The sequence below is a fragment of the Chanos chanos genome, chromosome 10 (assembly GCF_902362185.1).
Source record: "Chanos chanos chromosome 10, fChaCha1.1, whole genome shotgun sequence".
NCBI lineage: Eukaryota > Metazoa > Chordata > Actinopteri > Gonorynchiformes > Chanidae > Chanos > Chanos chanos.
Window position 1 is genome coordinate 9,644,734 of NC_044504.1, and position 18,317 is coordinate 9,663,050.

Consider the following 18,317-nt stretch of genomic DNA (forward strand, 5'->3'; position numbering starts at 1 on the left):
GTTGGGGTCTACGGTTTCCCATGACAACCAAAGACTAAGGGTGCATCCAAATAGTCCTTTTGCTTAGGAAGGTTCCTAACTCTCTCGTGGGCCCACCACCTTCGAGGGGAGAAATAGGGGCCGGGTGTGATGCCACACAGGTGGCAGGATGGGGTGAGGGCCCCAGCGGACTGGACTTACGGTACAGAAACTGGCTTTTGGTACATGGAACGTCACCTCTCTGGGGGGGAAGGAGCTGGAACTTGTGCGGGAGGTGGAGCGATACCAACTAGATATAGTTGGGCTCACTTCTACGCACAGCCTTGGCTCTAGAACCAAACTCCTGGATGGGGGCTGGACTCTGTCCTTCTCTGGAGTTGCCTGGTGTGAGAGGCGACGGGCAGGTGTGGGGTTACTTGTTAGCCCCTGACTGAGCGCTGCTGTGTTGGAGTTTGTTCCGGTGAACGAAATGGTTGCCTAACTGCGCCTTCAGGTTGCAGGGGGGAAATCTCTGACTGTCGTGACGGCGTACGCGCCGAACGGCAGCTCAGAGTACCCAGCCTTCCTAGATACACTGGAAAGTGTCCTAGTGAAGACACCATCTGGGGACTCGATCTGCACCCGAGTGGTGCTTTGTTGTTGGACTTCTGTGCGAGTCATGGATTGTCCATAACGAACACCATGTTTGAGCATAAGGCAGCTCATAAGTGTACCTGATACCAGAGCTCCTTAGGCCAACGGTTGATGATCGACTTTGTAGTCTTCTCATCAGACCTGCGGCCGTATGTGCTGGACACTCGGGTAAAGAGAGGGGCAGAGCTGTCAACTGATCACCACCTGGTGGTGAGTTGGATCAGATGGCGGGGGAGGCTGCCGAACAGACCTGGTAAACCCAAGTGCATAGTGAGGGTGAACTGGTAACGGCTGGCTGAGGACCCTGTACGGAAGATCTTCAACTCACACCTCCAGAGGAGCTTCTCCCTGATCCCGAGGGAGGCTGGGGACATGGAGTCCGAATGGACCCTGTTCAGAGCCTCCATTGTTGAAGTGGCAGCTTTGAGCTGTGGCCAGACAGTTGTTGGTGCCTGTTGTGGCAGCAACCCAAGGACCCGGTGGTGGTCCTGAGCTCAACTGAGGATTTGGTCGGACGGTGGAAGGAACACTTTGAGGAGCTCCTAAACCCAACTGACACGCCCTCCACAGAGGAGGCAGGGCCAGAAGATTCAGGAGGGTCGTCACCCATCTCTCTGGCAGAGGTCACTGAGGCAGTTAGAAAACTCCGCAGTGGCAAGGCGCCAGGAGTGGATGAGATCCACCCTGAAATGCTGAAGGCTTTGGATGTTGTTGGGCTGTCATGGCTGACATGCCTCTTCAACGTTGCGTGGGAGTCAGGGACAGTGCCTGTGGAGTGGCAGATGGGGGTGGTGGTCCCCATTTTTAAAAAAGGGAACCGGAGAGTGTGCTCCAATTATCGGGGTATCACACTGCTCAGCCTCCCTGGGAAAGCCTACTCCAGGGTACTGGAAAGGAGACAGCGGCCGATTGTCAAACCTCAGATCCAGGAGGAATAATGTGGATTCCGTCCTGGCCGTGGAACAGCGGACCAGCTGTTCACCCCTGCACAGGTACTGGAGGGATCATGGGAATTTGCCAATCCAGTCTACATGTGTTTTGTGGACCTGGAGAAGGCTTACGATTGTGTTCCCTGGGGTGTCCTGTGGGGGGTACTGCGGGAGTATGGGGTGCCAGGTTCGCTGCTGCGAGCCATTCGGTCCCTGTATAACCGTAGTGAGAGCTGTGTCCATATTCTCGGCACAAAGTCAAACTCATTCCCAGTGAGTGTTGGACTCTGCCAGGGCTGTACCTTGTCTCCGATCTTGTTCTTAATTTTCATGGACAGGATCTCAAGGCGCAGTCGGGGTGAGGAGGGTGTCCAGTACGGTGGCCTCAGGATTGCGTCTCTGCTTTTTGCAGATGATGTGGTACTGTTGGCCTCATCAAACTGTGACCTCCAGCACGCGTTGGGGCGGTTCGCAGCTGAGTGTGAAGCGGTTGGGATGAGGATCAGCACCCCCAAGTCCTATGCCGGAAAAAGGTGGCTTGCCCTCTCCGAGTTGGGACTGAGTTTCTGCCTCAAGTGGAGGAGATGAAGTATCCTAGGGTCTTGTTCACAAGTGAGGGTAAAATGGAGCAGGAGAACGACAGGCGGATCGGGGCGGCGGCGGCGGTCATGCAGTCGTTGTACTGGACCGTCGTGGTGAAGAAGGAGCTGAGTCAGAAGGCAAGGCTCTCAATTTACCAGTCGATCTTTGTTCCAACCCTCACCTATGGTCGCAAGCTCTGGGTAGTGACCGAAAGAATGAGATCGTGGATACAAGCGGCGGAAATGAGCTTCCTCCGCAGGGTGGCTGGGCGCACCCTTAGGGATAGGGTGAGGAGCTCGGACACCCCGGAGGAGCTTGGAGTAGAGCCGCTGCTCCTCCACATTGAAAGGAGCCAGTTGAGGTGGTTCGGGCACCTAGTCAGGATGCCTCCTGGGTGCCTCCCTATGAAGGTGTTCTGGGCACGACCAACTGGGAGGAGACCCCGGGGAAGACCCAGGACATGTTAGGTGAATTATATATCTCTGAAGTTTCTCATTTAATGATTTGCTGATCCTACACAAATAAAATAAAATTTAAAAATAAATAAATAAATAAAAGTAACATGACAAAGTGATGGTGTCGGTCAAAAGACATATAAGCTCTCCAAAATATAACAGTTTCTAAACAGTTCCTAACTATTTCTGACTATAAAAGGGCTTCTCATGCAAATCGAGTCATGCTCATGCATTCTTACTTAAATTCTTAGCAGAAAAGTTAAAATTCACAATATGAACTTAAATAATTTACTAACAATTTTCCAACTATTTCTGATTAAAAGTCTTGGTATTGAAATACAAGCATTAGTAAATGCAAAACAAATTAAATTCTATTTTCTAAAAATGGATCAGATCAACATGACCGATAAGGGATATGAGACGTTTATAGCCAGATTTTTTTACATGTTTGAAACTTAAGAGTGATGGTATGTACAACTGTAGATTTGTAGGCCTAACAGGTTATGCCTAACTTGCATACATTTAACGATTATTTTCCTACAATCATACTGGGATTCATGTCGATAAATGTGAACGGATAGGAGGGTGAGCATGAGCAACCATTCGTTTTCACTTGTGTGATTGGTATATGCCTTTTTCTTTCCAACCTTGAAAAATTTCAATTCCAACCTTGGTATCAGTAACATTTTTCACCGGGTTGTGCACGTCTATATGCCGTGAAAAAACACGGCAAGAACACACTGGGCGAAGTATGTAAGACGCGCTTTTAGTAGTCCATCTTCGGAACATTGTAATTTCATCACAGCAGATCTACGTCAGTAATATCCGCCATCGCATGATTACGTAGCCTAGTGTAAATGCAGTCGGATTCTCTTAGCACCGCGGATGTCTTTTCCCAAGTCATTGAATTCTCCTTCCCACCTTTCCTTAACCTCATGACGTTTTCCATCGAGGTCAAGGAAAAGTGGTTAGGAAAGGACTAATTTTTTGACTATTCGGCTGCACCCTACGGCACTTAAGTCGTTGCCGTGCTGCCCTGCAATCCACGGACATCTGCCAGTTACTCTACCAGCCATCAAGACGTTCACGGTATTGGGTTCCAATTTGTTTGTTTTTTTTTAGTTACAGGCAGTCTCCGGGTTACGAACGTCCGCTCAAAAGACTTGAGACTCGACTCGGACTCGAGACTTGTGAATAATCTTTATTCTATTTATTTGACTTCCTGGAGGTACAAGAAGATCCAACAGCCCGCCTAATTTACAAACACTTACTTTCACTCTCAAGTGCACGTATGAGCGACTTCTATGGAGCGTTTACAGCGCGGAGCCTTGGAACTCACACATCACACACACAGGCGACCTGCCTTTCCTTGGATCTTTTGTGGACCACGAACTGACACATGATAACACGTTGAACAGACTCACTTATGAGGACTCCCCTAACATAATTCATTGTAAACTGTAATTATGAACATATTGAGACAATGTTATGCTTTGTATTTTTAATCCTACTGATAGACGCTTTACCGCAGTAGTATGGAAGTATGAATAAGAGAGTGATTGGTCAGTAGGCTATTTATTATTGTTGTTAATGTTAAGTCCACTTTCTGTGTTTTTATCTAACGTCATTTTAATATGTAGCTTAATGGTATTTAACTATTCAAACAGAGATATTTAAGGGTATTAAATGACTATTTAGACAAAGATATTTAAAAATTATTTAGCTACTATTTAAATTGCCATTCATTAATAAATATTCTTGAATTTGCACTCATAGGCTTTTGGTTTGGGGTAAGTGTGCTATCCAGGAAGTAGAGTGGTATCTCTCCATAGCACATCCCCCCTTTCCCACCAACAGGGAACGGGTTCCTGAACCTGTCAACCCTCCCGTTTATATTCATTACTCCTCCTGCGATGAGGAATGTGTACATTTTCTTTTAATCCGCATAATACAGCTGATGGAAACGCGCACAGACATTTACTAAAATTTTCATGAATGCGCTTAAAATATGCGAATGTGTTTGGTAGGCCTTGCTGCTATCTCCTATTGAAGGTTTACATCGCTGAAAGACAAAACCAGACTTGTTAACTGGAATTACAGATGTCAGACCCATCAAGCATTATACAAATAATAAAAAAATAGCAATGCCAGCTCTGAAAGAGTATTTAGTATGGTGCTAAAGGTATGGTACAGAAAATAAAATGGAATTGGAGAATTGCACTTTGTTCCTTTCCGTCATGTAAAATCAGCTACACTGGTCAGGTTCACCAATACACTCATGTGTATATGAACTTAATAAAGGCATTCCCTATACATTTACTTGTTGCCTGTATTTCAGTATTCTCTGTTAAATTGTTATTATCAAGGTGTATATATAGATTGCAGTATATAAAGGTGTGTGTGTTCTCAGCCTGTGTGGACGTGGTGGAAGTAAACTGTTAAAACATAAATTACATGCAGTGATGTATTCACTATAATTCCAGGTTCCACAAATTGAAATTAGTTCAATCCATTTAAATACCAACTGTAACATTTCACACACCATGTGAGTTCAGGTGAACTCAATAACCCAGTTGTCTCCAGCTATAACCAATACAGACCATTTGAGACCAGTTCAACCAATACAGACCACCTGAGACCAGTTCAGACCAATACATTCCAGTAGAAATTTCTATTGGTTTTTCTACTGGGCATTCCAGTAGAAACCAGTTATGAAACCAGTTGAATGTGTTTCAATTTCCCTATAAAAACCAATAGGAACCAGTTGAAATTGCTATTGGTTTTCTACTGGTTTTCAATTGGATTTCTACTGGTTTTCAATTGGTTTTCAATTGGTATTCTACTGGGATTTTCTACTGGTTTTCAACTGGAATTTCCACTAGGGTAGCCTCTTCATCAAAATGTGAAGAATTTGCACAATTCTTTAACAACAAAATAAAAACTATAAGAGCTGGTATTGTCAGGAACTCCAGTAACTCTTATGATCTACCATGTAATAAGCCAGCAAGTATGAGGAACTTTAGTAGCATCACTGAAGCAGAACTCTGTAAGATTGTAACTGCTGTTGTGAAACCGTTATTGAAGAAACCAAACCTAGACTACAGTGTACTAAATAATTACAGGCCTATTTCCAACCTACCCTTCATGAGCAAAATACATGAAAAAGTAGTTTTTAATCAGCTAAACCACTTTTTAAATAACAACAATATTTTAGAGAAGTTCCAGTCAGGTTTTAGGTCCAATCACAGTACAGACTGCTCTAACAAAAATAGTCAATGATCTTAGAATCGGTGTTGCTGCAAAAAAGGTCTCAGTGCTTATTCTCTTAGATTTGAGTGCTGCATTTGACATGATTGACCACAGCATTTTAATCAATCGTCTAGAAAACTGGGTTGGTCTCTCTGAATGCGCTCTTAACTGGTTCCGAACATACATTACAGGGAGACAATTTTATGTTAGTCTTGGAGATTGTGTATCAAAGAAACATAACATATCTTCTGGTGTTGCACAAGGAAGCTGTCTTGGTCCCCTTCTTTTTTCATTATATATGTTACCACTAGGTAAGATCATCAGAGAACACAATGTTAACTTCCATAGCTATGCTGATGATACACAACTATACATTTCCGTTGAACCAAATGACATAAATGCATTATACTCCTTGACCACTTGCCTGTCAGCAATCACTCAATAGATGAGTAATAATTTTTTAAAGTTAAATGAAGACAAGACTGAAATACTATTAGTTGGCCCCAAACCCAGAAGAGACGCACTTTCTACCAGACTAAGACACTTGGGCCATCAAAACAAACTGGAAGTCACAAGCCTAGGTGTAATTTTAGACTCAGATTTAAGTTTTAAACCCCACATAAGCAAGGTAACCAAAGCAGCCTTCTTCCACCTGAGAAATATTGCCAGAATACGCCCATTTCTAACTCAACAGGATGCTGAGAAGCTCAATCATGCTTTTATTTCAAGTAGACTGGACTACTGTAATGCTCTTTTTATTGGTCTTCCAAAGAAGTCAATTGAGAATCTACAGCTAATTCAGAACTCTGCTGCTAGACTTTTAACAAAAACATAGAAGAGAGAGCATATTACTCCTGTTTTAGCTGCACTGCATTGGCTCCCTGTATCTTTTAGAATTGATTTTAAAGTCCTTCTACTTTTATACAAAGCTCTTAATGGTTTAGCACCAGCTTACATTACCGATTCTCTGTTGTTTTATGTTCATTCACGAGCCCTTAGGTCCTCTATGGCAGGTCTTTTAAACATTCCAAAAGTCCCCAAAAATAAAATTGGGGAAGCTGCTTTTATCCACTATGCACCTAAACTGTGGAACACCCTACCAAGAAGTATCAGAGAGGCAGGCTCAGTGGACAGTTTTAAATGGCAACTAAAAACTTTTTAGTCTAGCGTACTATTAGCAGTTTTCTCTTTTATTTTTCTCTTTTTTTGTTTTAATGGTTTTTATTCATTTTATCCATTCCTCGTTTTTTAATTCTTTTCTTTTTTAATTTCATTTAATCTATTCTTTTAATTATTTTACTCTAAACTGTTTTATTTATTAATTTGGACAATCTCTCCTGTTTTATTTCCCTTGAATTATGTGGTTTATCCTCGCTTTTTTTTATTGAGTAGTCTATTTACTACCATTTTATGTTAGTAAAGGAATGTGTACATGAGGAATGTGTACATTTTTCATCACAACATTCAGTGTTCACAACATTTCACCTTCAACCAGGTATCTGATTGACCACCCAATTGTAGTCACTTAGTTAATGTAGGAACTAGTTAATCCAACCCTTGCTGATATGTTAAACAAGGAAAGTCTCCCTCATTTTCAAAGCCCAGTGCTGGTACCTTCTAGCAAACAGCTCGCGTTTCCACCAGTTTTGAGCGGAACCATTGTAATCAAGGATGCTTCATCAACGGAGGGCATTGCACAATGCACAACGGAAGTAAACAGTAGTTGCAAGATAGCGGATCGCGTTGATTATATGCGAGTTATTGCAGATTTTATTGTTATTGTAGATGTTTGTTCTCATGCAAAAAACAAGCATGGGCCAACTACTAATGATAAGAGGACTTAGAAGACTATTACGTGCAAGACGAATGATATGTGAAAATGTTTTCTTTGCCAACGTATAGCCTACACGAGTATAAATGAATGCTACGTCCACCGATGTCGTCGCGGTTCGCGCTGGAAAAAACAGATGTTTTTTTTATTCCAGCTGAGAGCAAACTTTTCAGATTCCGAACCAGTCTATTTTTGGTCAAAATGCTCCGAACAGTTCAAAAATTGGTGTGCGATCCAGAAGGGGACCCGTTCCTTGTTGGTGGAAAAGTGGCAGAGACACACACTTATTAGTGGTGTTTTTGTCTACACACACACATTTTTAGTAGCGGAGCAATATTTCCGCTACAGATGGCGGTTATATTTAATTTTGGTTAAATCATATTCTTCTCAACATCTAGAGGTAATTACGGACAAGGTCCCACCTCTTAACTAGCTAAAAGAAAAAAAAATATACTCACTTCTTTCTCTTTTTTGATGCACTCATTGTTCCTCGTCGTAAGACACCCTGCACAACAATAAATAGCATAATTTGCACAATACAGAAGCCTTCAAATGGAATATTTTGGTCATTTTCATTTAAGTATATAATTTTTTGTTTTACAAACTGACACAGATTGTACAGGAACAGTAAAATAATAAAAGTAGATCGTATTCTGTTTAAACTTCATCTCTACCTTTTCCTAACTTATCACTCTGGCAGGTGTCATCTCCGCGGCGCCCTATCATCAGTGAACTGGCTGACTTAACGTTGGCAATCAATTTATGCGCAAGCAGGCAGAGCCTCATGTCGTTGTTATTTGTGTTTCGTTTTCCTCAGAATCGGACTTCCCGTTGTCAAAAAACGAAACGAGACTCCTGCAGCTGATTCATATAGGCTAATTAAATTGAAATAACATTTGACAGAAAACTATCAATGCTCAAGTGTAATGGTTCTGTATCGCAAAAATTAATGAGCTTGTCCTTGTTTATTTGTTTGGTCATGTTTGTCAAATAATATGATAACTAATGTTCAACTACTTGGATATCCAACTGAAACTTTTCAGTTTGTGAAAAGGGTCGTGCACCCGACGAAACGGACATCTTCATTCGGACGTTTTGCACTGCATTTATATTAGACATTCCAGCTTTTCTGAGTTCTAAACGTACGGATGTGTTTCTCATGTGCTTAAGGAAATGCCACTGACAAACCTAAGGAGCTTTCTAAGTTTTATTCATCTCATATGGTTAAAAATCCATGCTATGAAAAAGTCACAGATGTTGTTTCACATTTGTGGTCCACTAATTTGTGGTCCATATCTTACAAATCCGTTAGCTTTCTCTGGTCTGATGTCAAGTTTCAAGTTTTATTGTCATTTACTAGATGACAATGTGAACATCACTATCAGTAATGAATTCTTGGGCTCGGGGCCAACTCAACTTGCACAGTGTAAAGTAAGAGTAGATAATAGTAAAAAGAATAGATAAGGGTAATATAAAGACATATATGTAAAAAAGGAAATATATACATGTGCAATAAATAGAGGGAAAGAAATGTAAGAATATAAGAATATGCAGTGGATATAAAAGAATCTGCAATGGTTGATGAAGCTGGGCATTTTGTGTGAGATCGCTATGTGGTCACAGTGGAAGGGTGCTGGAGCGTCCGCAAGCAAATTAAGTTACGTGTAGTCGATGAGTAAGGCACCCTCCTCTCACCCAGACTCAAGAAACACCGCATATATTATGATGCGACTGACAAGGCTTAAAACGACGATTATATTGATGAATGACTGTCGAATTAATTTGTATTTTACTTGTGGCCGATGTTTTAATGAAAGCTCCGTCAGAATTGCGGCAGGTTTCGTTGGGACTGTTGCCTTCCCTTACAGTGGAGCGTGCTCATGTGGTAATCTCTCCAGTATTCTCTGTTGCATCGTCAAACCTAACTTTATAAACCGAACAGGCTATCATAAACTGCATGATACATGATCAGCGATCGATGTCAAAAGATGTAGCGCGGCTTTCTAGGGGCTTTCCAGTGAATAACATTGTGGGGTACCCGGGAAAGTAATTTCCGGGAAGATTGTCTATCACGTGAGTAAGAGAGTTGACGCATATTTTAAGGGGAGATGTCTGCATTCTTGTAGGCATGCAATAGATTAAGCGAAATAGAAAATACTGCTTCTGTTTAGCCTCTTAACGGTCTGCATATATGTATGCTATTGGTTGTCTTCAATCAAGGCACAGTATAGAAGAAGTTATCCTTTCCTTTTGCGACAAGATATCGAGTTGTAGAAGTCATGGAACATTTTTCAATGAATCTCCCGTATTTTTAGCCTTTCATAATGTTAGGTTCTGGGGCCTTGCAGTGGCGTAGCTAGAAATTTATTTTCGGGCGGACAAAAGTGAGCTGGCGCGACTTTCACTCACGGTCCATCACTTGCCTACACATTCCTCATAACCTACTGCTGCACTGTCAGTATCGCAACTGTAGCGCACTCAACAAGCCTGTCCAATCTTCCGTTCTTTGTTTGCACTGAAACGGAATATGTACTAACCCACAAAATACTGCCGCATTTTTTATTCATCAAGCACACTTAAACCAGAAATAGAGTCAAGCCATGGCCTGTCACAACTGACGCACTATATAATGCTGTCACAACAATAGCTGGATTTCCATCCAACTATTTAATGCAAATTAACGCTAAAACTTGGCATCAAATCTTTTAAGCGGCATAAGAAAGGAAACTTTTCGCTGGAAGGCGAAAGGAATTTATTAGGCTGGAAAGAAGTGATTAGCATCATGTAAGATGATAGGTTGATGGAAACATGTTTAGTAACGTCAGCAAGGAGTTTGTTGCGACTTCCGTGGAAGTTGCCCTACAAGTTCTAACCCCACAGGTATTCACAACTCCTCCTGCGATGAGGAACGTGTACATTTTTAATCCGCATAATGCAGCTGATGGAAACGCACACAGACATTTGCTAAAATTTTCATGAATGCGCTTAAAATATGCGAATGTGTTTGGTAGGCCTTGCTGCTATCTCCTATTGAAGGTTTACATCGCTGAGAGACAAAACCAGACTTGTTAACTGGAATTACAGATGTCAGACCCATCAAGCATTATACAAATGATAAAAAAAATAGCAATGCCAGTTCTGAAAGAGTATTTAGTATGGTGCAGAAAATAAAATGGAATTGGAGAAGAGTACTTTTTGTTCCTTTCCGTCATGTAAAATCAGCTACACTGGTCAGGTTCAGACTCACCAATACACTCCTTCACAGAAGTTGTTGAGGAATGCAAAGTCTGTGACTTACATCTACAACAGGTCCCTTGTCACTCCTCAGTATCTATTTTATCTATAAATAGATTCTACATTTCAGTTCTACTTGTCATAACTTCTCCAAAGGTGTAGCTTTATCAGTTCCAATGGAACAAAACTGAAATGTCACCTAAGTGTGAGTGGTCAACACAGATGGCCTACATCTGTCATATTATACTGAAGAAATCACCCACGTTCAATTCCAGATTTAAAATGCGAATTTATGAAGAGTGGATGCTCTACAAGGTACATGATGACAAGCGTTTGGACGTCACAGAGAACACTAAAGATATGGCCAAGGAGGTGTTCACCAGTCAACCGTTGACATGTTCTGAGTGTGGATGCTCTTTCAGATAACAATCTCATCTGTTGGCACATAAGACATGCCATTTCTCTGAACATCCCACTCTTCCCACTCCTCTCAGGCTTCAACAAACACCAGCAGGTGCACAGTGGAGAAAGGTCCTACAAATGTTCTTCTTTTGGTGAATGGTCCACCATGTTCTTTGACTTGGTGCTGCACAGACACACTCATGCAGCTGATAGGCCCTATATCTGTCCCTTGTTCGTTAAACCTTCATCACCCTCTCATATCCAGCTGTCCACCTCCACTCACAGACTGGTTAGAGTATAAGTGCAGTATTCTCTTGAAAGCTTTATTGACAGTCAATCCACTTATGTCATTAGAGGACCCCACACACTTGTTAGAAGCCTTTGAAGTGTGGCCTTTGGGGCGTGGCAAGGGCTTTGGCCAAACTTCACACCTCATGACCCACTTTTGGCTTCATATGGGAGAGAAGTGCTTCAAATGCTCATTGTGTGAGATCACATTCACATATAAGCAGAACTCATCATCCACCCCTGCCTGCATGCAAGAGAGGCTACACAGCAGCCATTTAAATGTAACAAATGTGGAAAGATTTCAGCCTGTTCATCAGGCTCTGGAGTTTGGTAAGGACAGATCCAGCTGTAACTAGTGTTGTAAGATCTCTGTGTCTATTTTGAAATTGACTGTTTCAACATTGACTGATGTTAAACAGCACAAGAGAAGCTGCAACTCTGTTGCGGTGTTTGTCACACCTTTTTTTTGCTCCTCTTATGTTAGGACCGTGCACGCACAGTAGAGAGCTCCTCTACCATTGCAAAGTGTACAATAAAATACTGAAAAACATACCCACCTTTGAGAGACACTGTGCCAAACACCAGAGTCAGACTGACAGTGAAGAAGACTATGTTGCATAAAAATCAGAGTGGGAGGAAGGTGCACTGTCACCTCTTATCTCCGCATCTTCTCCGCTAATAACTTCTCAGGTAAACACACGTTCCAAGAGTCAACGCTAGACATAAAATAGAACCTTGAGGATTTCCCTTTCATGTTTGCACAAGACTGTACAATAATTGCACATAGCACTTACCCCTACATCTTTGTAATTTGTTCAGTTTTGAATGGGCTGAAATGAATGACGGGTTCAGAAAATTTGCAGCTCCATGGTTCAATTCATTTGTACTATGGTTTAGTTATACTGACATTTAAATCTTTGAAAAGTAAATAAAACATGAAATGATGTAAGATTTTCAGTTCAGCTGTCATTTTCATTATAATCTTGTATTTTTTGCCTGTTATGTCTTTTTACAGCTTTATTGCAAATCATTGACGTAGTGCTCCACTAACTTTTTCAAGAGGTCAGGACATGATACTATGCCATTTTGTTCAATTTTCAGACTGTACAGAATTTAAGTCTTGTATTGGCTGTGCTAACTGCAATTATAACCAGTATGCGGTTTGTAGGGGGAAAGGGGGGAAGCCATCCCTCTTGTCAGAAAAATGACCAAAATGCATCCCCCTTTTTAACCTGCCATCCCCCTACATACTCTACAGAGTAGTGTCAGTGACCAATGGGCCATCCCCCTTGTTAAAAAATAACAAATGGCCTGATTATAACATGGTCATCGTACCTTTAACAGCATATTTATTATTCATTGATCTAAAGTGATTATTGATAATGTTCAGTCAGTAAGTATTATTGATAATGTTCAGTTAACAGCAGTACTTTTTAACAAGTTGTTATTGAAATGTGATTGAGGTCCTGTCTGATACGTGCTGTGTAAATAATAACAGTTCCTTGCCTTGAGATGTTACGCTGGTAAGATTAATCTTGATCAGTAAGTGTACATACAGTGTTCACCAATGTGTATGCATGTACTTTTAAGCACTACACCATCAGTGCCTCCTTAGAGTGCTTTGAAACACAACTATCAAAAGCTCTTGACTGCTCATTATCAGTTAGGTTCATTCATAAGTTCCAATTCCAAGGCTTACATGAAATGAAATTTGAAATAAAGTCCATAGTATTACAGTATCATAATAACTGCTGGGTTTATAGTTTGTGACTGGTTGATATTCTCACAAGCAAATATAGACCATTTTTCACCCTTTTGATTATCTAATAACCCCCCCCCCCACCCCAAGTCTTTCAAAATTTTACTGCTGAATTTAATGTATTTTATTTTAACATTGGTTTCAGGTTAAAAAGACACTCACAAAGCCGTATTGCTAGTCTCAAGAACATACAGAAAGCTCTATGTATTCTCAGTCCTTAATCTCTCACTGGAGATCGGATTTGGAGGAAGAGCAGCAAACGAAACCCTAGAGTTTAAGGAATGAGTTTTAGTGTTTGAATCCTTTGTGCACTGGTGTAGATTTAGTGGGACATGGACTGAGCAGCTTCTGATCACCTCCACATTGGAAAACTGTTCGTCTGGACCTGTGACAACATGGAAAAAAAAAAAAAACTTGTTAAAACATTGATAGGTGGTTCCCATTGCTGGCCTTTTTTGTTTGTTTGTTTGTTTGTGTTTGTTTAGCATTATGTATTCTTGCTAGAATATCTGCAGCAGAGACTCATCATTTGAGGATCTCAATGACAGCAGAGACCCCTTGCCTTGCAGGGTGTTGCATCCTTGGTGCTATTTATGCTCCACTGGAAGGTGATGGTCATGTGGCGTCTCCAAATAGGGTTCCTCTGTAGTGTGATTGACCCAGCAATACAGTCGCCCTCATGTACTGTGACTGGACTGTCCAGCATGAAGAGAGTCTGCTTCCAGTGAGTCAACCTGAGACCAAAGGTGAATGAAAATGATTGTGTTGTTCAATGATTGTGTTTGACTCAATTAATTATTAATTAATCAATCATTGTTATGTTGTGATTCAACATACTCGGAATGTGGTCCCGTGTTCAATTCCAGCACTGTACCGTCTTTCTCAAGACTCTGAAATTGTGCACTAAACCAAGCTGTAAACCCATGCAGAGTACCAAACTTCTCCACAGTGAAACTGAAATTTCCACTTAGTTTCTGTGAAAGAGAGAGCGAAGGGGCTATGTATACTTCTCTGAATTTTAAGGATGTTTCTGAGCCCCCCCCCCAAAAGAGAAAGATGATTTCACCTCTAAGTCTGACACCTGCAGTGTGTGCATGTTGAGTGTAATGACGTCACTGGGGGCGGACAGGCAGTCCTCCGGAACAATCTGGTGGTTGAACTTGGGCTTGGAAAAGAATTCCTTTTGTGCAAGTGGCCTGGGACATTAATACTCAGTCAATCTCACAATGATTATCGAAGAATTATCTTTGTTCAGACACAAAACATTGGGTATTCTGGCATGCAAGATATCCCCGTGCCATATACTTCAAGCCACTGATACTTTGAACTTTGACATACAAGGAATTTTATATAAACAACGGTATATTTGTTATCATATTTAAGAAAATAAGCGAAATGGAGGATGTAGAAAGGAGTTGTAGAAAGACTACTACATGTCGTAAGATCTATGTCAAATGAACCAAGTCATTTTCAGACACGTAACTGCACTATGGGAAAATTTAGAAATGCAGACATAATTTCACTTTTAAAGTAACTAGTACATTTATGTAAAAACAAACCAGGCCGAACTGAATTATTTATAACAATCCTAGTGTGAATATACTCGTAGACAAGTGTGAACCATGTTACTTGAGACAGCTGAAGTCTAAACCGTATGGTCTGTCCCAGAAGTCCATTTTCTCACTGTAGTCAGTCAAGGCTTGACAGGGCACGAGTGTAAGACAGGCAGATGAGGGCCACATCATTCCACCCTGTTTCAGCCAGCGGTCCCGTGCCAGCACCACAGACTCCACCATGAACTCAAACTGGGGGCAGTGTGAGAGACAACAAACAAACAACCAAATGAACAAACAGGGATGTGAGGCTGTTGATGACAGCACAAATGACAGCACAGCTTTGTGATCCCTCAGTTTTCCTGCATGATATCACTATACCAAATAACGAGTAATATATTTGGTTCTGACCACTTCCAACACACACACGCACAAATAGACACACACACACACACACACACACACACACACAGTAGTATGCTGTTATAAAAAGCAAATGCTACAGACAGAATGTGAGTGCTGAGAGAGGAAAACTTCTTGGTTTAGCTGCAACACACATCTGTCACTGAGAAACCAAGTGGCTGTGATGTGTTTTGGTCTTAGAGATGGATCTAGCATAAACTTGAGAGGAACACTGACAGACACAGTGAATGAAAGGAGAAATTCATAAAATATTCTGGGTTAGGTAGAACGAGAATATTTTACATGCATTTAAACTGGTTGTCTTATAGAAGATAGTCAGGCTGTAGAAAAGCATTCATACCAAGAGGCAGTTCCCCATCCACTCAGACACCAGCACATCCACTTTACCAGGCAGGGTCAGCTCTTCTATCCGGGCCTGAAATACCTTCACCACGTTCTCACAGCGGTTCTGCTTCACCAGCGCACATGTATATTCTGCCACTGAGCTTGCCTCGACAGCATATACCTTTGAATACACACAGAGGCTATTAAAACACTGTTTAAAAAAAAAAAAGAAAAAAAAAGAAACACAAATTATTTTCAAACTGAACTAATTCTGTTGAACTTTATTTGTAAATAATATCCCTCTGCATTACAATTCATGTAAAATGTATTACAATGCGCTCAATATGTAATCTAATACATCTCAAAGTACTGCAACATGCTGAAAATGAAATAGTGGCATTACCGCTGCAGGCTGTGACAGACAAGCACAAAAAAGGCTGATGATGCCTGTCCCACAGCCCAGATCCATGATCACTTTTCCCCTCAGGGGGGCGCTGTTGCTTAAGATAACTTGCCTATATGTCTCAGTGCGAGGTTTGTCTGATAGCATCTCTAAATGAAGCCGCTATGATCAAGAGAAAGAGAGTATAGTTTATATGAAATGTCATACATGAAGTGCTCAGACTTTTTTAGGGTAACAGTGATAACAATCTGGCAGCCTGGTTGATCCTTACCAGTGTACCATAATTGCCAAAATATTCGTCGTCCTGCCAGACGTCCTCCTCTGTGTCCAGTTGCAAGTAGCTGGATGGTACATAGCCATAGCATCCCTGAAATTCTGCCCACCACCAATCAGCTGAGCTCTTGTTGTGGACCAACACTCTGTCCCCAGTGCTGAAGCTAAGCTGTAGAAATGCAACACTACTCAGTTGGTATGACAGACATTAACTTCCCAGGAACATCCATTATAAAATGCCAAGGACAGCCATATAGGTGTGGGGACTTAGGTATACCTTATTGTCCCAGTGCCCATGTAGTGAAATCAGCATATATGCTTAATCAAGGGCATAATTAGGGGGTTACATTAAAATTCTCATTAACCATATCTTGATTGGGAATTGTAATTTACTAATATCAGGGTCAGAACTGGACCTGTTCTCAAATCAGGAACCACACTCCTAATTGTTTAGATTGTAAGCACTTATGCAGGTCTTTTCTTGTGCGACTTTAAGTGCAGTCAAAGTTCCAGTTGGCTGTTGGTAATACATAGAATACAGAACAAATTCAACTGGTTTCCATCAGCCTTTTCAAGGGTCATTACAAGATGCAGGGGCGGGGCTGGCGATAAGGTGGGCTTGAGGACAGTCGGGAACAATCGGGCAGAATCCTGTAGGAAACTCAATTAAATGTTGTTTGCTATAGCCAACACTAAACTGCAGTGACACTGAAAATGGAGTCAACAACACTTGTTTAGAGTCCTCCTTAACATTGACAAAAACATTACAAAGGCAGCTCACGTAGAATTTAAACAGGAATAATGTTAAAGAATCTATGATTATGGTGGGTTGTGACTGAACTTGCAGTATTGCTTGAGGAATTCTCCGTAAAGTGTCCATGTATCAGTGTTCATTTACTTCACCGGCTTGCCCACCTGGTCAGCTCCACTGGCCTGAAAATTCGCTATTCCGATAAATTCCTCCGGTGCACTGTTTTCTTCCTCATGCATCTCTTCGTATTCACTCATTAACTGTTAGAGCAATAACTTTGTTTGCTTCATAATTTTCACGCGAATTTGATTCAAGCAGCATATTATGATTCATAAATTAAAAAGTGAAATGAATTGTTTACCGCTCATCTGTACGAATATTTTACAGTGCTGCTATGACTCGCTGGCTGTTGAATCGCTATCAGTACGTTAGCAAAGACGTCTTAGCTATACGGTAATGATTTTTCACTTAACAGTGGAGGACATTTGTCATGAAGAATGAAAATATAGCTGAATATAAAGAAGATTCGAAGAGCATGCATACCTAAGTGAAACAAACGACATTTTGATTAAGTTTACAGCATTCAGGGACAGTTCTCGCGAAAGTAATTGAAACTTCCTTATTGAACTATGCTTTATGGGTAGTGTAGTCGTTTTCTCCTCATCGCTCTGCATTAGCAAGGACTAAGCAAGATATAGCCTACAGTACATCTGTGTTTAAAAGTCGGAGTTTGTTAACTCTGGGCCAAATCAGAAGATGGCTGTTTCCCCACTGGTTGGGTTCCGTTTTGCACAACAAAACTTCACACGAAACAGAATGTCAAATACCTCGTGGGCGTTGTCATTCACTTCATTGATTGATCTGAATGTTTGCACACAGAAACATTTTTTCCCGGAAAAAATCAACATGGAATGCATAGAACAGCTGCGTTTGTGGACCGTCCGCCACAGTTATAAGAGCAATTTGGATTATTTACAAAACCGAGCTCTGTAAGCAGAATCTTGACTACTCACGGATTAGAAGGCTACACCTTGAAAATTATGCATTACTTCATTTACCTCATTTTATTCTCTTTATTGTTGTCTTATTGTACTTATTGGTAGTCCACTGGTAACATACAACTAGGAATTTCATGGTACTGCACACACAACAACAAAGAGGTCAGACTGGCTGAGGGTTCATTTGGAACCTGATGACCCCCAAGCAGGGTCTATCTCCGGTTGGTGGGATTGGTGTGTTCACGTTAACC

The 18,317-nt window shown here is 41.3% G+C and overlaps 1 protein-coding gene across 1 annotated transcript; it reads right to left on the minus strand.

The window, feature by feature from the left end:
• Positions 1-13,693: 13,693 nt before the first annotated feature.
• prmt2 (protein arginine methyltransferase 2) lies at positions 13,694-17,307 on the minus strand. The gene is made up of 9 exons (XM_030787020.1): positions 17,233-17,307; positions 16,316-16,486; positions 16,045-16,206; positions 15,658-15,822; positions 14,971-15,146; positions 14,408-14,537; positions 14,179-14,315; positions 13,921-14,075; positions 13,694-13,734 (listed from the first exon to the last, which is right to left on the minus strand). The coding sequence occupies exons 1-9, from the start codon at positions 17,305-17,307 to the stop codon at positions 13,694-13,696; spliced, it is 1,212 nt and encodes a 403-aa protein (XP_030642880.1).
• Positions 17,308-18,317: the final 1,010 nt, after the last annotated feature.